Below are 25,048 nucleotides of genomic sequence, written 5' to 3'. Positions count from 1 at the left end.
CACTTTTGATTGTGCTGTTTCTCATCCTTGGGACATCTTCCACCCACATGAATTCTTCCTTCCCCTTCTAGGCTATATCCCAGACTTTCTAAGATCCTCCTCCTCCAAGCTTTCCTCCCTGGAAGTGAGACAAAGTTCACTGAATTCGTTCAGCCACTTGCCTCCTTGAAACTTTATGAATATTTATGGACTTTCTAACATTTCTAAGAAACTTTGGAGCTTAATCCCACATAGTTAATATTCCCTCTTTAAGAAGGTTTAGCATTTTTTATTGCAATACCCAAATCACATAGCTACTTGTCTGATCTTCTGAGAACCAGTGGTTGCAATGACAGCAGGCTCCAGAAGTGCTGATTCTCCTAATAGTTCACCATTTGAGAGATATTTGTTTTGGACAACGGAATTCGTACATGAGGCAATCACCTGGATGCTTCCTCTCTAAGATACTGGGAGATGCTCTTGTGGAAAAGAATCTGCATTTTGACACAGTTAATCTACAGAAGTCTGTGTTGGCTACTGCCCTGCAGGGGTCTCATTCATTTATTGTTCCAGCACACACACACACACACACACACACACACACACACACACACATGCACCTTGCTTTCCCTTTTCTTTGGCTACTTAGATCTTGGAAAGAATTTAAAGACAATCTATTCAATACCGGATGGGGAGATTTTACTTCCCCAAAAGATGAACCAGTATGCTTCAGATCACTCTACAGAAAACTTTCAAAACACTTGGGGTCAAACCCCAAATCTCTGTCACTACAGACATTGGAAGGCAAACATCTTAAAACATCACCTTCACCACCTACCTCTTCAGTTTCATTTCCCCTTCTCAGACTTCCTGTCTTCCACCAAATCCCTCTGTTTCACCACCAGAGAATTTCCCCAGATCCTCAGCACCAAAATCTCTCCTTGTCCCTAACCAGTTCCCCAGTGCTGCTGCCTCTGAATCCCACAACTTCTCTTATCTTTCTGGGCGATTTCACTGCTTATTCTGGTTTTTCTCTTAGCCCACACCACACCTGTCGAAACCACACACACCTTTATTTTAAACTCTCCCATAATTGTAGCAAACACATGCAGGAGAGTGAAGCCCATGATGGTAACTAATGCAAAGACCTGCTTTTTTCCACCTGGGGGAACAGGAGCCCTTTCTACCTCTTGCTGTGTGCTACAGAGGATGTGCTGAGGGAGAAGGTATTGGTTCCTGCAGATGAGTAATGCCTCAAGACACATGGCCAAGCAGATAATTATCGCTACAAACTGAGCAGGAGGAGCAGCCCAGCTCATTAGGCACCTTCAGTCTTTACTGGAAGGATCAAGAACCCATATAGGTCCAGGGGGAAATAACCATAGATGCAGGTTTGTCCTTGTAGCGTGCTAAGGGGACAGTGAGGTGGTCAAGGAGAAGGCTGGATACACACACACACACACGCACGCACACGCACACACACACACACACACACACACACACACACGTAGGGCTTGGGAGTTTGTTTTGTAGGTAAATGCTTGCCTTGCACGATTGAAGACCTGAGTTTGAGCCACAGAATTTATGTTAAAAGTAGGACATGGTGGAATACATTTGTAACCCCAGTGCTCATGAGACAGAAATAGTTGGATTCCTAAGGCTTGTTGGTCAGTCACTTAACCTAACTGGTGAGCACCAGGCCAGTGAAAGATTGTCACACAAAACAAAACTAGCATTATTTGTCACAGCCAGAACCTAAATGCCCCTTGACTGAAGAATGGATAAAGAAAATGTGGTACATTTACACAATGGAGTACTACCCAGTGGACAAAAAATAATGACATCTTGAAATATGCAGACAAATGAATGGATCTAGATAACATTATATTGAGTAAGGTAGCCCAGACCCAGAAAGACAAATACAATATATACTCACTCATAAGTGACTTTTAGACATAAAGCAAAGAAAAGCCAACCTACAATTCACACCCCCAGAGAACCTACACAACAATGAGGACCCTAAGAGAGACATACATGGATCAAATTTACATGGAAAGTAGAAAAAGACAAGATTTCCTGAGTAAATTGGAAGTGTGGGGATCATGGGAGAGGGTAGAAAGGGAGTGAAGAGGAAGGGAGGAGAGAGGAGAAAAATATATAGCTCAATAAGAACAATAAAAATAAATAGATAGATAGATAGATAGATAGATAGATAGATAGATAGATAGATAAATAAATAAGAATCTAAAAAAACCCCAGAAAGCATTTGAGGAATATCACCTCAGGCTAACCTCTGTCTACACACACATACACACAGACAGAGACACAGACACATACACAGTCTCTCTCTCTAAACAAATCAAAACTCATTATAATAGACCCTGAGCGCAAGTATGTACATACATTCTCAAGACTTGGTTTGTCACCAACAAATAAATGATCTAGGGCACATTGCTCAAACCCTACACTTGGTTTCTCTACCTGGTCATGGCCAGGATAATTGAAGCATCAGATAATCCTCATTTTAAAAAAACTAGGGCAATATTTGGTGTATATTGGGCACTATACAAATTTTATTTTTTTATTTTTTAGTTTTTTTGAGACAGGGTTTCTCTGTAACTTTGCAGCCTATCCTGGAACTAGCTCTTGTAGGCCAGACTGGCCTTAAACTCACAGAGATCCGCCTGCCTCTGCCTCCTGAGTTCTGTAATTAAAGACGTGCGCCACCACCACCTGGCTATAAACATTTGTTAAATAGGCCCTTGGTTTGAACCATCTTGCTTGGCGTCTGCTGACCCCCAAGTCCTAGAGACAAGGTAATGACGTGGCTTCCATACACACCGCATACACTCTGTTTCCCAACACAGATGTTCCAAAATCTGAAATAATTTTCTTTTTCAGTGTAAACCACAGGGAGTTTGAAACCCTTCTGTTCCTACGTGTTTTGGATTAAGGAACCTCCATCACTTTCCTTGACTGTCTTTTCTTGCCTTCTAGGATGCCTGGATTTCTCAGGTCCTTTCTGGGACCCCCCCTCCTGGCCATTCCTTACGGAGGTGCCTCCCATAATCCTCTTCTCCACCACATCACATCCACTTTCATGGTGGAGTGATCAGGTGGCTTTAGGACCATTTCTTCCTGTAGAGTTTCTCAAATGTCTACAGGACCAGAACAAAAGCCTTAATCCCTGATTCCGGCAGTGTCCTGTGAGGGCAGGACCTCCACTCTACTGAGTATCTGCAAGGATCTTAAACTGAGCTTGTCCGACTCCGCCCTCCTGACGCTCCCCACAGCACCTCCTCTTCGGTCTTCCTTGTCTTTGTTAATAATATTCCACCCCCGGCCCCTGCTCCTTTCATCAACATCAACACAAATTTTATCGTTTCCTCTCACACAGCTCCTTTTCGAGAAAGGGCATCACTCTCTGCTCAGGCTGGGACTGAACTCAATGCTATCCTCCTGCCTCAGTCACCCAAGTAGTAGGTTTCTAGTTCCAAGCCTGGAAAGTCCCCTCAACTCTAAGGCGCATTGAGGATCCGGCCAGCACTTCCAACTGTACTCTGGCTCCTGTGGACGCTCCCAAGTCCCAGAACGCCCCTTCCACCCCTTCCACCTCTGCTCTCATCCCACACCAGCATCCTCCTGCAGCAGTGGGGCAGAAGCATCAGTATCTGGTCCAGACCCTTCCAGTCGCTTGTCACCTCACTCAGAAACACCGACGTCCTTACAATTGCATGGTCCTCCATAACCTGAGTGGGCCGCCTCGTCTGCTGGCTATCTGACCTCATGTCCTCCCACTGCCCTCTTCATCGTATGTCTGGTGACATGTCTCAGATATCCAGGCTGCCCCTTCCTTACCTTCACAACTCTGCTCCAAAGCACGTGGTCCCTCACATGCCTTTTAAAACTATGAGTTATACCGGTGTGCCATCTATTCTGCTTCCTTGCTACATTTTTTAGTGAAAGCCTGGTCTTCTAGGTCCTGCTGGTGCTGTTTGGCCTATCAGAACATGCACTTTCTCAGTGTATTTAAGCTCTGTGAGTGGGAATTTACATCTTAACTCTGCTGCCTTCTGGTTACACAGGGAGTACCTTGCACACAGGGGGCACTCAGCAGCTGTTTGCGGCTTGAATGGGAGGGAACACTGGCTCATTTGGCTCCTCTTACCTAAGACAGTCATCACCGTCTTCATGAGCTTCATGGGAGCCCTTCGGCGGCTCATGGAGCCACTCATGTGTGGAGACAACACGTTGGTTTTCCTCTTGACGTACATGTAAATGCGCACATATACCACCACCATGATGAAGAAGGCCAGGAGGTTTGACACAGCCCAGAAAATGAGGTAACTCCTGCTGTAAATGGGGGCCAGAGAAGAGCAGGCAGAGATGTTGCAGAGGCAATTCCAGCCCAAGGTGGGGACCGCCCCCATGAAGATGGCAATGGCCCACACTAGCAGGATGAGCAGGGTCACCCTCTTTTTGGTCAAGTTGCTGTGCACCCGCATTCTCATGATTGACATGTGCCTTTCCACCGCTATCACCAGCAGATTGGCCAGAGAAGCGGTCAGGCTGGCGTCCAGGAGCCCCTGGCGGAGGAACCAGCGGTTGACAGTCAAGGTTTTCGACACTGGGCCCGTGTTGAACATCAGGAACACATAGGCGATGCCCGCGAAGAAGTCCGCAGCAGCTAAGTTAGCCAGCAGGTAGTAGAAGGGAAAGTGGAACTTCCTGTTCGTGATCACAGCTGCAATGACCAGGGAGTTAGAGAAAAATATGAAGAGGCAGAAAAATGTCCCGACACACAGGACGATCAGAAGCTTTGTCCCGGTCCACTCGTCCACAGTGTCCGTGTTGCTCCTGTTGTAGAAGAACTCCATCCGTTTGTCATAGTGACACTCGTTCATTGTGGAGAGGAGCTGCACATCCTAGAAGAAACAAAAAGAGGACAAGCATCACTCTCGGTGAAATCTCTTGGTAAGCCACCAGCTGACACCATGGCACCCCTCCTCCGGGTGCCCCTGTATCAGTCCGGTCACTCCTGGCCTCCCACCACAGGGCACTGTTTGCATGCAAATTACTTCCCAGGATCAGCCGAAAGTTCAGGGAGGGAGTGCCTTTTGTTGTCTTTTATTCCCACCCGCATCCAGAGGCTCTGCCTGCTCACTGCAGGTAACTAATGGCTGGGTCATAAACGAATGGGCGAGGGCATCACTCCGTCAAATGTGCTGTCTTACAGTTTCCACTCTGTACTAGTGACGACAGCAACACAGCACAAATCATCAATGAGTGTTTTCTGCTGGTAACGTCCAGGCCATTTCTTATTTATGAGTTCTGTTCCGTAATCAAAAGCAGGCTTATAAAAATGCCAGGCATACTCTTGCCAAGGTAGTAGTATTGAATTACTCGTTCAGGGCCAAATGCTTTCTCCAAGGATCAATTTCCACACCTCCAACTCCTCCAGTCTTGATCGATCAGCATCATTTAGTTTCAGGCTACAGTTAACATCACTTATTAAGCATATGGTGTAGGGAGGGAGACTTTGGCCTCAACACCCCCTCTTCTCCTCTCGTTCACTTCCTCCTCCTAGTCACCCATTCTGGTGGTACCTATGTAATTATGTGTGCTGCGTTTTCCATCCCAACCCCCTCAAGTCAGTCTCTTTCCCAGGAGACTCTCCAACCCACAGGTGATTGAGGATAAGGCCTTTACAGGCCATTGACCTCCAGGGTCTGTGTGCAGAAATTCAGCCCGATGCTAAGTGAAGACAAGTCCTGTCAGGACTTGTGTGAAAGGGGACTCCAAACTGTAGCACCAGGCTTGCGGGGATGACACTGGTCCCTCTCAATATAAGACTGAGGATAAAACCCAAAAACCAGTGGAGTTGAAGCCAAGATTTTAACTTCTGGCTGGAAGGGCTGTCCGATCCCTCATAAAAAACAAGACTGGGATTTTTTTCATTGGAGCACAGGCTCAGTTGTAGAGAGCCCTGTGGAGTCACACCTGATGGCTATGTGTAGAGAGCTGCGTGGAGTCGCACCTGATGGTGCTGGCTTCCGCCCTCCGCGATCCCGAAAGCGAGTGCTCTCTGTGATAATCAACTCCTAATATCAACTAGGCCTGACTTATGCTATTATCACGCAATGATTGTCAGCTGCTTGCGTATGCGTGGACCTATGAGCAGTGCCCACCTGGCAATCCAGGATTGGTAGCCCATGCCTACTTAAGGGCTGGGAGAGGTTTGCCCTGGGAGAGAGGAAAGGAGAGAGGGAGAGAGTGATATAATTGTAAAAAGGTCCTGAATAAAACTGCTTAGCAAGAAGAGCTCCAGTGTGTCGTGCGTACCTCCTTGCTGGCCGAGGGGGACCGCGACACTCAGTAGACGTAAGAGTTCTGCTGCCCACCTTTTGGGAAGAAGTTTGTGTGACAGGGAAAGATAGATAAGGAATCCCAAGCTTTAAAGCTTCCTGTGAATGCTGAATCTGATACCACACCACAGTAGAGATTACCAGACCAGACAGCGATTTTAAGTAGTATAAAGCACTTAGTCTTACCTAATCTTAGTCTGATTCTCAATTTATATTTCAACTGTAGAAAGATATCTTTAAGTGAATTAAATATTTGTTCTGTTACTGTTGAGATAGAATGTTCATTTGATGTACTTAAACCAATCTTATAATTTTAACAGCTTTTTAACATCCTGTTATATGTCCTACTTTTAACTAGTTCCTAGATTTGGACACTGAGGTTCTTTCCAATGTTTGACTTTTATAAGCATTACTCTTTATATACACAGCCAGCTATAGAATAATTCATGGTTTTCAGAATAAGGTATAGGATACCAATGTGTCAGGTTTCTGATGGATCCCTTCAGACTGCTCAAAAGTGACTGTATGGCTAAGTCTACCATCGCCACAGGAAGGCTTAATAGAAAATATTAATTAGTGGAATTCACTTCAATACCCAAGGAGAAAATTAAGTGTTCAATGATGCTCAAATTATGTAAAGATTCAAGACAACCATGGTCTGCTTGCGTCATTCCAAACCAGTCTGGACCCTCACTGTGGAGGCAGTATCACTCTGCCCTCACCACCGGACTTCCACCCCGGGAAAGATCATGTTGGGTTCTCTTTAGTCACTCTACCACGTGAGGACACCACAGCGGAACTCCATATTTAAAGGAGGGACTCAGCCTTCCCCAGATGCTGAATCTGATGGGGCCTCGATCTTGGGCCTTGGACTTGCCAGAGAAGTCGACCAATGGAATCGAATAGAAGACCCGGACTTTAACCCACAAACCTATGAACACCTGATTTTCGATAAAGGAGCTAAAAGTATACAATGGAAAAAAGAGAGCATCTTCAACAGATTGTGCTGGCAAAACTGGATGTCAATCTGTAGAAGAATGAAAATAGATCCATATCTATCACCATCCACAAAACTCAAGTCCAAATGGATTAAAGACCTTAATATCAGTCCGAACACACTGAACCTGATAGAAGAGAAAGTGGGAAGTACTCTACAACACATGGGCACAGGAGACCACTTCCTACGTATAACCCCAGCAGCACAGACATTAAGGGCATCTTTTTTCTACTTCCCATGTAGATTACATCCATGTATGTCTCTCTTAGGGTCCTCTTTGTTGTCTTAGTTCTCTGAGATTGTGAATTGTATGCTGGTTTTCTTTGTTGTCTAAAAGCCACTACTTATGAGTGAGTACATAAGACTTTCTAGATCTGGGTTACCTTGCTCAATGTGATGTTTGCCTAAAAACTTTATCATCCCCCTAAGACTTTCCACACTGACAGCTGATGCAGCTGGACGCAACCTTCATTAATTTGCCCATGAGACTTCCTGCCACCTCACCCTGTCTTCTACATTTGCTGCCAAGCATACTGATGGTTCCCAGGGCAGACTGACCATATGTTATTGTACTTTCTAAGCTGGAAATCACCAAAAATCCTAGCCAGTTTATAACTAATGACAAAGGTTGAATTTCTTGACCTCTCTCAGCCTTTACCACATAATTCTGTGATTTCAAAAAAAATTGAGTCATTTCACACCTAGCCTAAAGTGTTCTCTGCAAGATACCGCCGACCAGTCTAACTTGCCATCACTTTGTTTCTGCACTTACACAGATACCCTGCAGCCCAGTCAATGCCTGGCTTCTCTTCCATGTTGATGCAGAAACCCTGGCCTCCACCAGAGCAGGGGCCTGTCTCTCATCCTCATCCCGAGAGTGGTGGATCTGGTAAATGAACGAGTGATCTTTGGTGACCTTTGTCCTCTGCCATGCCCCACTCCCCTCAAATGAAAAGTCTGGAGTTAAGCAGCTTTGCTGGCTTACACAACAGACACTGAGTTTCATCACTTATTAACCACATGTTCTCAGAGAGTTAATATCTCCACTCTAGTCTGATTTAATTACTAATACTAAGCGTGCACCCCGGGGCCAAGTGCCTGATTAAGCATTTTACATGGATCGCTTCATTTCATATTCCCAGCCATGATGTGCGGCCATTTTGCAGAAGAGGAAACGTAAGTGCCTGCGACTGTCACTGAGGCAGTTGACTCAATGCGCGGGGCTGTACCATAGACTCAGTTTACACTGTTCTTCCTTAGGCAAAGGCAACACCAGGCAGACCTGTGAATTCTCGTTATATGCTTGGTGATAGCCACATTACTAGAAAAGAGCTGATTTCATCAAATCACAATCAAAGACTGTCCCCACAGAATAAAACACAGATGGACACTCTAAACAGCCTTCTTTTGAAATGGCCTGAGGTGGGGTAAAAAGGATCTTTTCTTTTCCTGAAGATACATGTTCAGTTTTTATAGCACATGGGACACAATGCAGTCACACTGACGATGCTGGCTGCCTCTTGTTTCTGCCACATCTCAGCTGATGTTTGTTTTTGTACTGAAGGTTTTAGTGGGTTTAGCAGTTCTGACCCAGACACGGGAGATGCTAAACTTTGGAGGGATGACCGCAACTTCGAACTCCAGTAATGTAAGACTTCAGAAAATGGTGGTTTGGAAATTCTATATGTGGAATCCAAATGAAAACTTCAGGAGCGAGGCTCTCATTTAGATCCTCCCCAGCTTGTTTCTCTGAAGAGAAAAAGATAATCAGGCAACTTGGAATGTGGAAACAATTATGAAAATGAAGCCATCAGAAAGCCACTCACACAGCTTTTATTTCGAGCGATGTCTTCAGAGACAAGTTGTTGCCCGGCTGTTCAGTAATGTGCCCCCTTCCAAAAGGAAACTGCAAAGAAGAGGGGTGAGATGGTGCTGTCTGTTTTCTCTTCCTATGGTCCACAAACAGAACAACTTTCTTCTGCCAGATAGAATCTTACTAGGTGGGAGCTGAGTCGCAGTTAAGTTGCTGACCTAGGAAGGCCTGCATAGGTCAGCATGTTTGGTCACTAAATTCAATAATTCATGTTAATGGCAAATCGGGACAGCAAGAACGATTTAAACACAGCTATACTTCCTGGAATTCTCTTTAGCCAGTGCCATCTAAGCCTCCACACCTCCTATCCCATCTCTACATCCACCTCTTCTACACACTCCCAGGGGTTATTCCTCTACCCCATTCCCGTGCAGAAGTCTCTTCATCATGTCCCTCTTCCTCATGGCTCTCTAAGGGGAACCAGCCAAAGTGCTGCACTCAGACCACTTAGCCTGCGCTGTGGTTAGCAGCCTTTCTCGCCATCTGACCATCTAGTTCAGGGTCTGGGTGCTCTCTCCAGCGAGAAGGCACATTTAGGAAGGCACGCATTTCACGGTGCTATGACACACCCCTGGGCCCTGGAAGAAGGCCAAACACATGGTCTCTGTAGACGCTTATTAAATACAGACCCGAGTGAAGAACCCGAAGACACCCGTGCCTCTTGGCTCTAACCTTCTAACCACGCTGACCCTTCCCACTTTCGTCCCCTGTATCTATGCTCTCTAATTTGAGTTTCACAACGCATTCATTTCCCTGGCATAACTTGGCACCACATCCTGCTGGCAGAGGTGTGAGGATAGTGTCTGCTGCCCTTGACTGGGGTCTCACCAGAGCAGACAGTCCGGGTGGTCTGAGGGGCAATCCCACCACAGAGGCGCCCTGTGAGGGCAGACCTCAGAAAGGAGGGTCCTCTTGGAATATAACTTCAAAAGAAAAAGAGCCAGTGGTCAAAGCTGGACCAATCCAAGTCACAACACAAAGTCAGGTGGAATTACAGTCCAACATACACTATGCATATTCGGTCGGGGCTGGGTCCTGAATAAAATAATCAGTTGGAACAAAGAGAAGGATCTCCCCAGCAGACAAATTCCTAATAAATCACACAGAGAGTCCACTGTTAGGAAGGGAAGCTCGACTTCCTGTCGTAGAGGTGCTACCTGGTGACCTCCTTTCAAAGGCTTCCCGTCCAAACGCAGGCACGGACATGGAGAAAGCTGTGACTCTTCAGCTGATATTACTTCAATCAGATGATCAAATTCAATGTCAGCAGGCTGAAGCCCTGTTGATTGTCTAACTCCTGAAACCATGTGTTAGAAATAACAATTTACTCTGTGATCTCCTGAAGCAACCCCACATTCTGCTAACCATGTAAACACACACACACACAACAACAGCAGCAACAACAACAACAATAATTTTAAAAAATCAGCGGAAAAATCCCAACCAGAGAAAACACTGTACCACAGTCAAGGGTAAGAAGCTTAGCTACTGGATAGAATGTACATCCTAAGGGCTGAGGAGAGCTGGCGGAAACAAGCATTTCAGTAGTAACAATATATCCATGTCAGTTCACTAACTATAACAAGTGGACTGCGTGGATTTAGGATTTAACAAGGGCAGCTACTGTGTAGTGGGACATGAAGGAGGAAGTTTACTGTGCGCTCCACTTTTCTGCAAACCTAAAGTTGTGCTATACTTAAGCATCTTTTAAATTAGAAACGAGGGGTAGGTTACCAACCCCACTGTATTTACAGTAACTTCAAAATAAATTGAAAGCATCTGCTTTACCCTCGCCAGAGTAAAATAAACAGGGAAATAGCAATTTGTTACAGGTTCCACATAAGCTGATCTTGTTGGGAATGGGACAGTTGATGCCAGCGATAATCAGAGATAGAGCTGGTGTGTGTTTACTTCCGGGATGCTGGCCTTGTTATAGTCATTCCATCTTTTCTCTCCAGAAAGCTGAACCCTCACCTCTGTTATTAAGAATGAATCTTCAACTGGGACGCCTAGAATGATTCTGAAGCAGAGCCTGTGTTCCTCACCAGCAGTTACCCACCCCCACCCCCACCGTCTTCTGCACAGGCAGTAAGGTTCCCAGGGAGGGGCCACGCAGAGGACCAGCAAATGCTCACTTGGTGTGACTGGGAAAATCCCCAATAAAATGAGAAACTGGAGCTAAGGGGAATGACTCAGTAGAGAACTTGCAAACATAGAGCTTGATTCCCAGAACTCATGTATTAATAAAAATGTCAGGTATAGTGCTCTGCGCTTGTAATCCCAGTGCTGGGAGGAGGAGCCAAAGGTCCCTGGTACTCACTGGCCACCCAGTCTGGCTTCATGGGTTAGCGCCAGGCTAACAAAAGACCCTGTCTCCCCCAAAGAGGTAGAGAACATTCCTAAGGATGACGCTGGAATTTATCCTGTGATCTTCGCATGTGTTCCCCAACTCCTGCCCTGCCCCAGAAATTGACCTTGCCACATCATCACTAACTGGGAGATGGTGGCATTCAGGACAAACTGCGTGCCAAGCTTAGCAGAATAAACATTTAGGCTATGTGTTAGAGCAGATCGCGGAGAGAGCCTTTGAGGCAAGGAGGGCAGCAGGAGATACGCAGCCAGGTCACCTCCTGCCATCGCTCCCTGGGGAGTGGGTGGACTTCCAGCATGTGGTCTATACCACAGCTTCTACCCTCAGACTTGTTTAATAAACCGCTGTAATCAAAGTATTGTTTCCCGGATGTTCCTGATGGCTGGGGACTGTCTTAAGCCCCTTGATTAAACAGGAAGGCAGCAGTGGAAACACAGTGGAAAGAATAACACACGGATTTTATGTGATCCACAGATTCCCTGACTTCGTTTATGCAGATGTAAAGTAAATCTTTAATTGTGTTTACTTCGTTATAGAACTGTAATCCAGGCCCAATTCATCAAGGTCGCAGAGGGAGATATGTTTTGACCTTTGACCCTCATTAAACATGCTAGTCAGATGTTTAAAATTAGTGTTATTTATGTGTAACTCCTATGGTAATCTTTAAATCACCGTGCGATCACATATCAGTAGCTTCACTGTTCAAAGGAATGAGAATACAAAAATGAAAAGTGTAGGTAGTCATATGAAAGAAAATATATTTATTGACCAAAATTTTGTCTATAAAAGATTTCTGAAAAGTTTCACATTGTTGCCTTAAATACTTGAACACTTGAGAGGACAATTATATTTCTTCACAGTGTAAAATCTGCAACAGGAAAGTTTGTGGTCCAAACTTTTTTGTTGTTGTCTATCTGTGTATCACGTGCCCTCCTGTGGCCTGTCTCTAGTCCCCAGAAGGGCTGTCTGGAATCCCTTACCCCGCGGGGCTTGTCCTAAACCTTCTCCCACGGTGCCCAGCATCAGGTCCCTGGTGGTTGGCCGTGATTCCCCCTTACATCTGCAGCTCTTGTTCACCTGAGTTCAACCTCAGTCTCTGCACAGGAAAGAACACGCCAGACCCATGCCCTGCAGTGGGGAACAGTTCTGACTGATGCTTCAGAGATCCCAGAGATGGGCCAGGAAGTGAACTCATCCCTGATGGGGAAGCCCCTGTCCCACATCCTGCTTGCCTCTTGTCCCCAAGTCTGGCAATAAGGCACTGTCTGGGCAGTAGGAGATAGGAGGGAGGAGGCCATGATGATTTCTGGATACCCTCTTCCCAGGTTGAAGTGGGGTACTGGTTCAGCTACTACCAGTAGCCCTCTCATGGGACAGCCTTGTCTTCTCCTTCCTCTTGGCTGGTGCCTGGGTTGGGAGTGTTAACTGCCCCCTTGCTGCCTCTGAGTCAGAAGTCTCTGTCACTTCTTGTGAATTCCTATGACTCAATTCCCTGCCAATTGCTCCTTTGAATGTTATTACCCCTTTGCTGTGTGTGTGCGTGCACACACACACATACACACACGTGGAGGCCAATGGGCAACCTCAAGAGTCATCCTCAGAAACACCATCTACCTCCCTTAAGGGAAGCTCTCTTATTGGTCTGGAGCTTACCAATAAAGTTGGGAAGGGTGGCCAATGAGTCCCAAGGGTCCCCCGCGTCTGCCTCCCTGGTGCTGGGCCAGCTCTGGGATCTCAAGGGCATGCCCCTATGTACAACACTTTCCTGTGGAGTCTTGAGGCAGAATGCACATACTCACACTTGCAAGGCGAGCTCCTTTGCCGAGTGCACCATCTCTGCAGCCCCAAGTGCTAATTCTCCTAAAGTGGCTTTTAGTTTCTAGATTCAGACTCCCTCTTATTCCTTTATGTTCTCCCTCACCGGAGCCTGCACTAAACACAGAAGCAAGAAAAACATCCTGGGGCAGCCATGAATACAGCCATGGGCTAGCATCCATTAGAGAGGAAATACATACAGAAGTTAAGAATAAATACTTTAAAATGGTTACAGCAATTTGACATTGCCAAGATAAAACTGCAGGAAGAGCAGAACGGTCTCAGAAAATACACTTGTCTTCAGCAGAAATGCTTTCTCGCCTTTACTCTTTTTAATTTATCTAGTGGTGCCTGAACCCAGTGCCTTGGAAATGCCAGGCAAGCATGTTACTTCCTGTTGGCAAGCAGATTTGAAATGTCCCAAATGCAATGTCCCAGGGAATGGCACAAAACAAGAAGAAAGGCCGCCTTGAGTCCAAACGCACAGCGCACAGCAGTACTGAATGGCCTTGAACAAGACAGAAAGATAAACCTCTATTTTATTGAAATCACTGCACTTGAGACATCCTTGCCTGTGGCTCCAGATGAGGGTTAGAAAGAACCAGAGCTTGAGGGAGTACTGACTGCTCCTTGTGGCTTTTAGTAACACACTGATAGAGGGAGACCATCTCAGGGGAGAAGTGTCTGCTTGTGAGCAAACGCAGAAAGGAATAGAAACTGTCTAGAAACCGAGGGCTTCAGAGTATAGGAAAATATAACCGCTTCTCCGACCTCAAGGAGCCGGATTCTCATGAAGTACTTGTTGGTCTATCCCCAAGGTCTCTTAGGCGCTCCGGCGGGATGAGAGTCAGGGTGCATCCTCCCACCCATGTCTGCATCTCAGAAAACCTCAAGGTTCATACTGATGGAAGGATGGGAGAGAAGGGGTAAGCACCAGAGCCAGAAAATAGGAACGCTTGAGAACTTGATCCGGAATGGAATTCTCGTGTGGTAACTAGCATATGGAATCCATCAAAAGCAAAAGGAACACAAGGAATTGCATGGGCAAGGTAGCCATGGCTTGACCTGAAAAGGCTCATGTCTGTCCTCTGTCCTGGGCCCCACGTTTCCCAACACTCACTGTAGAGGGTCTCACAGAGCATCACGGTTCCACTCCGGAAAGCTAGCTTCACAGTTTCACAGTTCACTGGGAGAGCTCATAATTCTTACTCAGTATTTGCAGGCCTGTCACCACTACCTTTCCCTGAGCGTTCTGAGTTATAATTGAGTTCCTCTCATTTCTTCTCCTCCATGGTATGGCAGTTCATCAGCCAAAATAAGAAACTGAAGATAGCATTTTAGCATATTAGAAACAGATTAGAAACGGGGTAGCCAGTGCTATCGCCTACACAGCACATCAGGGTAGGATGGTGAAGGCCATCTACTGAACCTTCATCAGAGGTGGTATCCTCCCTCCAGAAATGGCTCTGTCCAACCAACACCTACTGGTAGGCCACTGTCCCTTCCTTCTTCTCTAAATTTGACATCATCTTTAAAACCATGCAGGGTTACTGGCAGGACTGAATCAAATCAATGCTTCCAGCACGCAGCACAAAAGTACACCCCCAAGAAGATCAGGGCTTGCAAACCTCCTGAAAGTTCAATGCAATACAGAACTGCAATTCTGGGATTTTAATGGTCTGTGATCTAACACCTTGATTTAAGGAGGAATTATGATAAAGTCATCCTGTAACTATACTAAAATGGCAACAGTCCAGGGAAGACACGGTCCTGCTCAGGGCCACAGAGTTTGGGCTCCACTCTTCCACAGCCCCAACACAGCAGGAAGGAAGAAAGGAACAGGCACAAAGGATACGGGACTCAGGTTCAGGGTCTGAACGACGGCTGATGAGACCTATGCTGACTTGTGATGAGAGGGCACCACACTTTGTGGGAGGAACTAAAACCTCTCCTCTGGATCAGAACCCGCTGTACTGCCTCGGCACCTCTGTTCAGAACCCCATCCAGAGCAATCAGGCAAGAGAAAGCCACGGAAGCATCGAGACCAGAAAGGAAGTAAAATTGCCTTTGTTCACAGACGATATGCTCTTTTGTGTGGAGAACACTCCAGATTCAAAGAGTCTCAGCACGAACAAAGTAATTCTGTTGGCTTGCAAAATAGAAGTCAAACACACAAAGCCAATTCTATGTCTGTGCACTCACAATGAGCAATCCACAATAGAAATTAAGAAAGCAATTACGTTTATAATATCATCAAAACAGAGCAAAATACCAACCGAGTCATAGGCTCAACCAAGGACACAAAAGACTTGTTCACAGAAGACTATAGAACACTGATAACAGAAATTAAAGAAAACATTAAAAATGGGGGGGGACCTCACATTCATGGATCAGAGACTTAAAATTGCTAAAACATTCCAGACTACTCAAAGTGATCTACAGATCCAATGCAAGGAAAAATAAGCCTGGAACTCATGAAATTGTTAAATGTCTAAGAGATCTTTCTGATTTCAAACCATACTACAAAGCTACAGTAACTAAAATGATATGGTACTGCCAAAATATAACTGTATAGACCAATGGAACAGAAGAGGGGGTCTAGAAATAAGCGCATGTATAAACAGCTGATTTTGAGAGTGTGATGATCATATAAAGTGGGAAAAGGTCGTCTCTTTGACATAGGAACTATCCACACTGCCAATGAGTATGACCTGTAGAACTATTCAGCCTCTTATCAATTAGAAAACCATCCAGTTTCTTTGTCCCTTAATCTGCCCATCTGAAAAATGGAGACGGTAAGAAAACCTTCCTCCTAAGATTACTGGGAGAGTGGATGTGTTTAGAACATTTCAAACACTGCTGCTTTGATTACTGCTGACATCAGCAGGACCTGTGCAAGGCTACAGAACCTCTTGATGCTCAGTTTCTTTGGTTACAAGAGGGAGACAAATGGAGCATAGGCTGTGGGGACGAGGTGAAGCCACAGTATGCAAAGTCCTGGTTCCCTTCTAAGTCTAGAAAACTCAGAGAGTGGAGTGATCGTCAGGCTGGCTGTAGAGGTGAGGGGTGGGTCCAAGAGGGAGGGAAAAAAAAGGAATTAGCTTCCTGATGGGCCTGCCATCAGAGCAGCCACTAAGCCCAGGTCTTCTCTCCTCTCCACTTCCTTCAGAGGCCAGTTGATACTTTCTCCCCACCACAGAGTTCCAGGTGGCTCCAAAAGAGGGAACTCTGTAGCCGGCGGCCTGAAACGCTGAAGTTTGGCCTTTTGTCTGCAGACAGTTCCAAACTTACAGGGAGCCAATTTAGGATTTACTTTTGCTTTACGATGATGCAAAAGGGATGCCCCTTCCATAGAAAATATTTCAAATTCTGAATTTCGATTTTTTTTTCCCTAGACTAAGTACTGTGATGGCCTCTCCCAATGCCAGGCAGTTCCCATGGCTTCCATTTATCTTTGAAATCTAGTGTACCGTGTGTCACCGAGAGATGGTGCAGGGTGGGTGGGGCATATCAAAGGCATTTATTTCATCCTATGACACTTTCCAGGTACTTCTGCGATATCGAGACACAGAAGCCAAGTGCTTGCTGACCCATTCTGTCGTGGCATTGGAGTATCAGAACACATTGCCCAGTTTTCAGTGACTTCCCATTTCTTCACACCTGGTCACATGGGGAAACGGCAGTGCAGAGTGAGTTGACTACAAGTGGGGTGCTAATTCACCCTGACCAGCTCCCCACTTTCTGGCCCAAGGTTCTTTTCACTGTGCTAACCCTCAAAGTCTTTTCTCTTAGCCAATTTTCTGCTCAGATGAGAAAAGGAACACACAGACTTGATCTCTATAATGAGGATATTGCCTTCCACAAGCTTTTACTGATTTCCCCAAGAAATATGATCTGGCTGTGATTAAAAATGCCAATGACATATAAATGCATCTCTCCTTCAAATTATTGGCTAAAGTTGATTGGGGTAAAAAGCTCCTGTGACAAAGCAGAAATGTCAAAGTCAAATAAAGCACGTTGTAGAAAACAGCAGTAATTAGCTTCCCTGCTTTCGAGCGCACTCAGAAGAGAAGCGGCTCAGTCTGCATCTGTCCTGTCGAACAAATGATTAACTTTTCCAAGGCTGGAGACTTCCGTTATCTGACGAGGCTAAACCAGGGCAGACGTGAACGGGGACAGACCTGGGGACAGACCTGCGGACAGCCGGTGGGAATGTAACTTTCTGGTTTCTTTGACTTTCCTCCTGGTTAATCCTGGGATGTGCACTTGTAGATCTGTGTGCAGGCGGTGTGCAGATTCCACTGGACTTCAAGAGACCACCCATTCCAATTCTCCCCCCTGCCCGGTTCAAGCTTCCCACTGTCCAGGATGAACAGGAAAGTGGGAGAGAAAGAGAGAGTGAGAAAGAAATCCAAAGTCATTCATAAGGCCATACAATTGCCTCAGAAAGCTTGTGGTACAGAGCAGCAGGGTCCAGCGAGGGATGATTCAGTCCTCCTCCCAGAGAAACCTGGAGGTATTCAGAGACATTGGCAGTGAAGGGGGTGCAGCATCACAATGCACACAGACTATGAACAGAGCCATGGAGTGATGAACTGGATGCAAGAATCTGAAGCTGGTGCAGAAATTCAGAATTGTAGGAACAGGAAAGGGGATGAACATGAGTCGTCAGGGAGGGGAGCTTCATGGCAGGGAGACTGGTTACTCTGAGCAAACAAGAAGACATACTCGTGATCGCAGGAATTGATTCTCCAGTTTCCAGAGAAGCTTTGCACCCCATACACAGAGGGAAGATAAAAGAGTCTCCCTGGGTGCAGCATTAGAACCCTCATTTTATAGTGCAAGGTCTAACACTGAGGTGTGTGTGTGTGTGTCTGTGTGTCTGTGTGTGTCTGTGTGTGTTTATTTCCCAGTTCCACCTTCTGAGACCTGTAGAAACAATTATACCAAGGCAACAACGGGGCATGTGAACTTCCCGTATGCTAATGTCTTCAGACTGTTCTCACAGTGTACAGTACATTGCTAGACATAGTCACCTTGACATAAATGGAAGTTTGTGCCTTCCCATTTCCATGCCCTTCCACCCAATAGTGTACTACTGAGGGCTGTTCTCAATAATATGGCAATGTGTAGTGGCAAATTGCCAACAAGGCAGATTTTAGGTACTTTTCACACACACTCACACAACTATATGAGGTGGAAGTACGTGAGTTTGCTTAATGGTAGAGATCATTTCATGATGTATATGGGTGTTGAGGAAAGTATATCAAAACACCACATCAAACCCCTTATATACACAGTTTTAAAAGGAGAAAATGACGTTACATACTAAGAAAGGATGGATTTGTTTAGAGAAAGTACAAGATGAGCCTAGAATATATTGTGGCAAAAAGAAAAAGACAGAAAAGAAAAGGGAAGGAAGACTCAAGAAATGGCAAAAGACAAGAACAAGCATCACAGAATCTCCAGTGAGTACAATCTGAGCATCAACATAAGCACAGACAGAAGATTTGAACAAAATGAATACACAGGGAGTCTCATGATTGTTTCCCGCTTGAAGGGAGCACAGTGTGAAAGAAGGTACATCATTCCTTGGTGGGGAACACCAGCTTACCCACGGAGAAGTATGGAAACAACACATCACCCCTGACAACCTTCACAGACCTGGGTGACTCCTGCAGAAGTCATCAGTGCACGTCAGTTCTCACGGTAGAGGTTCAGTGAGGAACAGCCCATTAACATAGTCCAGAATCCTTCCCCACAAACAAACTCAAAAATAAAAATATGGTGATTTAAGGTGGGCAGCCTGGCAGATACTAGAATGACGAGGTGACCAAGGTTTCTATCCCAGAGATGGGATGGGATGTCTGCATGCACCCTTGCTGTGAGAAACTGAGAATGGAGTTTTATTCTGCAATATTTTGGCTGGTAGTCAAGACTTGAGTTTCAAAAGAAGGACAAGGGATTGCCTTAAAGTTTTATTCATAAAACGTGATCACTGCTTCTACTAAGACTGCATATTTTTCCTTGAGAAGTCTTTGGGCAAATCTGCATGCTTATTCAGGGCTGTTTGACCTCTGACCCAGCCCTGCCACTGGCCAAGCCGTCCCTTTATAACTGTGCAAGTCAGCACATTGCTGAGTCAAAGCCAAGACTGGAAGACCCTCCCCCCCCCTCAGCCTAGTGTCCCAGGAACAACAAAAACACATGATGAGCAATAGGGGACCTGATTAGCAATCTTAGGAGGGATGAGGCTGACTGCTGTCCTGGTGGGAAACATAGCCTGTCACATCTGACGAAAGGAGCCCGGGGTTTATGAGAATAAGATGACATCAGGGGTCATGGGAAGAAGTGGAGTTGAAAGCTCAAAGCAAACAGGACAAGTTAGGGGATAAGGGTTACACAGTTAAACCAGGAGGGGGTGGGGGAATAAGGGAATCGAGGCCTGGAGGACCAAGATGAGGAGGTGGCTACAACCCAGGACCTTGGGACCTTTCGCTCAGGTGGCGCTACTCTTTTGGCTTCTGCTTAGGTGGTGAGTAACGGAGGTCTTTCTCACTGAAAGACACAAACTGCCAATGTTATCATGCTGCCACTTTGCAGAGTGAGCCTTAAAAACTCAGGTCATAGGACGTCGCAGCGCGGGGTGGATGGTGTAGGGTCTCAGGGCCATGTCTAGCATGACTAACAGCTGCTGTCCCTGCTCTCTTCCTGGCCTTAAGAGGGTAGCTAGCTCTTGGGTTTTATGTACCAAGAACTGAGGTGAGAGATGAGTTTTAACTTGAAAGCTTGGAACTTTGCTCTGTGCCTTGCATGCTGTTCAGTAATCTTGGTTCAGAGATTAACTTCCTATCCCTCAAAGAGCAGCTTCTTAAGCCCTGCTTACAATTTCCTCCCTGGAGTCTAGTGCAACCTCAAAGAACAGGAGAGAGGCCTACAGAGAGAGGGCGATGATGTCCATTTGGTCCTCAAGACACCCACATGGAAATCCTGACACTCCTGTAACTAGTGCTGAGTGAATCTGCGTGGGGTGGTGCACATCTGGATGCCCAGGATGTCCACATCTGGATGCCCTGCCTTTTCAGTTCCTACTGTTAGAACGCGCCCCCCCCCCCCGCCCCGAGTACAATGCTCATAATAGAACTTCACGGGACCTATTGCTAACCCATGCAGGTAGGCGGGAAAGGAATTACAATCCCCACCATATAAATTATCAAGCTAACTAAACATGGCAAGGAACATATGAAGGGCTGCAGATCCCACAGAGATGGAGCTGTGGTAAGAACCTGGACTCTCATACTCCGAATGCCTCTAGCCTATTACTTACAAGGTACAAACTCTAGACCCGTGGTTCTCAAGCCTCCCTGTGACCCCTTAATACAGTTCAGTTCTCATGTTGCGGTGACCCCAACCATAAAATTATTTTCATTGCTACTTCATAATCATAATTTTGACAATTTTATGAACCATAATGTAAATATCTGTATTTTCTGGTGGTCTTAGGCAACCCTTGTGAAGGGGTCATTCAACCCCCAGGTTGAGAACCACTGCTTTAAGCGATTATGGAGACAATCCCCTGTATTCACCAGCTCCTCTCACACCCATGGCAGAACCAAACATTTTCACCTACACACAAAATCCAGATGAGGATGACTCATCATCAGGACCAGAGAGGAAAAGGACCACAAATCATGAGGACCAGAGAGGAGAAGGCTCATGCATCATCAGGACCAGAGAGGAGAAGGCTCATGCATCATCAGGCCCAGAGAGGAGAAGGATCCCTGCCTGTAGAGAGTGCTAGACAGACAACGGCAAGGCCTGTTGTGGATATGACATGTTACCCACAGGTACTGGTTTTGGGGTTTGCTGTGCGGAGGCCTAGCTGGAGAAAATGTGTCTGAGGGAGGGCCCTTGAGGTTAATAGGCATGTTTCCTGTTCCCTCTCTGTGTCCTGATTCTGGCAGATGTGAACAAGTAGCCCGGCTCCAGATCTTACCATCATAACCGGCTGTGCCTTCAAATCATGAAACAATGTAATTCTTTCCTCCTTTAAGTAGCTTTGTGTCAAGACTTGGTCACAGCAGTTTTGGTCACAGCAGTTAAAACAGAAACCAGCCCAAGGTCCATGTCCAGGAATGGGGCAGCAGGAGAGTAGTGTGCCCTAAGTCACCTGCGGTTGGAATCTCTACACTCTCCCTGGGACAATGGACCACTGTGGCCAGGTTTACATGAATGCCAGGACTTATGTTTAGCAGAGGAAGGCCAAGCACCATTTTGGTACTTCCTGTATTCCAGGGACCCTCCTGTCTTCTCTTTTAATCTTGGGAGTTGAGTGTAATCTTCAGTTTTACAGATGAGCAAATTAAGGCCCAGGGAAGTAAAACAATGTGCCCACGGTCACAAAGCCGGCTAGAAGAAAGGCTGGGCTGACTGGGAAGTCTGATCCTCCCTTTATGCCACATTAATAATGCCCTGAGCCTGGCCTGGGCATTTAGAAGCTTACAATCAGTCTTAACCACTTTGTTGGGTATAATCACAAGCCAGAAAGCATTTGAACTAATGGCTAAGGAGAGTGGCCAATGGGTCATTTGAGTTAAGAGCAATTCATACTTGAGTTATAGTGATTTCCCTTTGCCCCAGCCCAAAGAAATAAGAGACTGGCTTAAGTTAAGTCATAGTAGGCTGCTAATCCTCAGGAGGAAGCTGGGGAGCTTAGGGAAGAAAGAGCCCACCCTTAGGCGTGAATGCTCAACTTTCAGAGAATTAGCTTTATTTGCTACCTGGCTTTTGTACTATGTGTGCATACCTTCTGTGCCTGTGTGTTTTTAAGAGAGACAGAGAGACAGAGAGAGAGAGAGAGAGAGAGAGAGAGAGAACACTGTAGCATCTCAAGTTCAGATGAAGCTACATTAAAAAAAATCATTGCATATTTTAATGTTTTCATTCATGAGAACATGTACAAATCGGTTCTATTAAACAACTTATAAAACAGCCAGACCCAAATAGACCTGACCTGATATAAAGACTTGCAATTGTTGAATGCATTTGGTAAAAATTTAGAAGAGTGTTATTTGTCGCCAGATCAAAGAAAGCATCAAGGTTTGGAATGCCGAAGAAGAAAAAAAGAAATATCAATAGGAAAAAGTTTTCCTTAACAATTTGTTTCACTGATTATATGGTAGTACGCAAGGATTGTCTCCATGGTCACAGGGTCTCCCTGCATAAGACCCACCTACCTGGCCACATTTGCTGGCTGGATATATTAGAAAGGCCCTGTTTGCTTAAGCAAGCAGTGTTAACTGAGCCAAGCCTGATCCGACTGCATCATTCCTGGGGGGTGGGAGCTCTAGTCCCTGGGTCGAACCCAAACCTCTGTGAGCAGGATCGACAACTATTGGTAGAGAGTAAACCCAAGAACTCTCTTTAGCAGTTCAGGTGCTCTGCATTAAGGGGAGGCTGGGAGGTACCTAACGTTCACCTGCTTGCAAAAACGAGTTTGGCTAGGGCCGACGTTTACTTTATTCCCAGTCTTAGAAACTGTAAGGAGGAGGCCTGAAAAGTTGAGCCTTTTACTGCTGATGTGACCTTCGGAGACTGAGACTTAGGCAGGGCAAAACCGATTCAGTGACAGGAGCAAATTATGAGGGGGGCATTTTGGAAAAATCATTTCATTTACAAACTGACCTCTAAGTGCTTTGGAGGGCCGTTTCCACGACCATGTTAATGAGACTAAACTGTTTGCAATATTCACTCAGTCCTCAAATCACAAGCCTGAGAACATTCTAAGCGATTTCTGATAGCAGCAACTTGCGCAGAGAAGGCAATGAAGAAACTGCTACAAAAACAAAGCACTTTTGTCCCCCTTGGTGAGGGGGATCCCAGAGTCCTTTGGCTCATCCCTCTCAACTGATCAGAGCTGGTCAGAGCAACTATTTTCCAAACCTTCAGAAGATACCCCTTGGCTTTTACCAACAGTCAGAGCACCACACCAATGAAACTGCAAGGTGGAAATGTCACCTCCCAGGACTCCCGGGGAGAACTCGTTTCCCATTACCAGACAGACTCCACGGAGTTTGGAAAGAAGCGCCCCTGCAAAGCGCAGCGTGATGGAGCTGGGAGTCCCTGCACCCTGCCCACCAGCCCAGCAGCCAAGGCCGATGCAGCCGGGCTTTTGCATTAGCATTGATTTTTGCTCTTGGTGGGCAAGGTACGCCACACATAGGGGAGGAAAGTTCTGTCCCGGGAGTTTGGAGAGGACAACAGACCGGAGAACCCCGAAAAAGTCCCTGCCGGGAACTCCCATCCCTCTCCGAGCACCTCACTCACCGCTCTCGCTCGCCCGCGCCGCCGAGCCCGGGAGCCGAGAGTTCGGCGGCTGCCGCATGCCCTCAGGGTACCTCGGAGCGACGGGGCGACCGGGCTCCGGCCAGTCAGCGGCGGAGGACGCAGGGCAGGCGGAGACGAGCGCCTGCTCTCCAGCGTCCGCAGCGACGCTCCTGGAGTCCCGGGCAACTTTGCCAGTCCAGGGGGTGGAGGTGGCTGGGCAGCCCGGTCCCGCCCGGCTCCGTGCCTCTGCAAGTTCCCACGGGAGAGCGCCCCCCGCCGGCCAGGCTCGGATCTGCGCCGCAGAGAGCTCGGGCGGCCCGGGGAGGCATCTGCAGAAGCTTGGCTAGGGACCTAGCGCCCATGGGCGCGGCCGGCTTGAAGATGCCATCTAAGGCTTCGTAAAGGGCCAGTAGCAACTAGGAGCCCTCCAAAGCGATCCCCGGAACTGAAACGCTCTCTCATCTCTGAGGAAAGATACCTACCTGTTTGAGGTGGCTGCTGGGAAGCATAACACAAGGCCACCACCCGTGTTGGCTCTCTGCCAGGATCAGACCTGATACCCTAAAGCCTGAACCCCAAAGTCACCCTAGAGTTCAGTCAATGCCAGAGGCGAAGAACATTTGCCTTTGTGTTACAACAGGAAACAATGCCTATCTGAGCTTCTTGTGGGAGTCTTTATGGTCTCCTGCAGTGAACAGCACTGGATAAGCTGTTTCAAAAGCAGAGTCTAAAGGCTTAGCTCTCTCTGTGCTGGAAAACAAAGTCTGGGTCACAGCTTGCTAGAAGTTGGGTCTTCCTGGTAACCTTTCAAGAAAATACCATGGGGTGAAAAGTCCTTCCTACTCAGCCTCAGATGCTCGGGAAATGTCTAGAGTGTGGTGGGTTCGGGTTTTGCCATTCCTTCAGTCACGCACATTCAATGGGGCCTTTCTGTGCCCATTGATGCCTCAGCTGGGAACGTGGACAAGACAGTCTGCGTTTGATCCTCAGCCCCGATGTAAAGAGCCGTCTGTGCTGCATCCACCTCCAAGCCCCATGCAGTAAAGATGAAGACAGGAGGACTGGATCCACCCCTGGGGCTTGCTGACTAGCCAACCTGGCCCGCTGGTGAGCTCCTAGTTCTGTGGGAGATCCTGCCTCCAAACACAAGGCGGAGAGCAATTGAGGAAGACACTAAAGGTCAAGCTCTGGTCTCTACACCCACATACACACACACGCACACACACACAAAATGAATGAATGAATGAATGAATGAAACCACCTTCTAGGAGACAGCCTGTCAGAATCTCTGTGACCATGAGGGGCAATGGGACTGACAGGTG

The 25,048-nt window shown here is 46.7% G+C and overlaps 1 protein-coding gene across 1 annotated transcript in view; it reads right to left on the bottom strand.

Moving 5' to 3' along the window:
• Lpar3 (lysophosphatidic acid receptor 3) overlaps positions 1 to 23,918 on the bottom strand; it is a 64,187-nt gene extending 40,269 nt beyond the window's left edge. The window contains exons 1-2 of the mRNA XM_057793760.1: positions 23,727 to 23,918; positions 4,148 to 4,904 (exon numbers count right to left, since the gene is read on the bottom strand). Of these exons, the coding sequence (XP_057649743.1) occupies positions 4,148 to 4,883 (736 nt within the window). The 5' untranslated portion in view covers positions 4,884 to 4,904; positions 23,727 to 23,918. The remainder of the gene's footprint in view (positions 1 to 4,147; positions 4,905 to 23,726) is intronic.
• Between the last annotated feature and the right edge of the window lie 1,130 nt (positions 23,919 to 25,048).

Source organism: Chionomys nivalis, chromosome 18 (genome assembly GCF_950005125.1).
Source record: "Chionomys nivalis chromosome 18, mChiNiv1.1, whole genome shotgun sequence".
Lineage (NCBI taxonomy): Eukaryota > Metazoa > Chordata > Mammalia > Rodentia > Cricetidae > Chionomys > Chionomys nivalis.
Note: the sequence above shows the minus strand (reverse complement) of the source record. Positions and strands in the feature narration are given on the sequence as shown.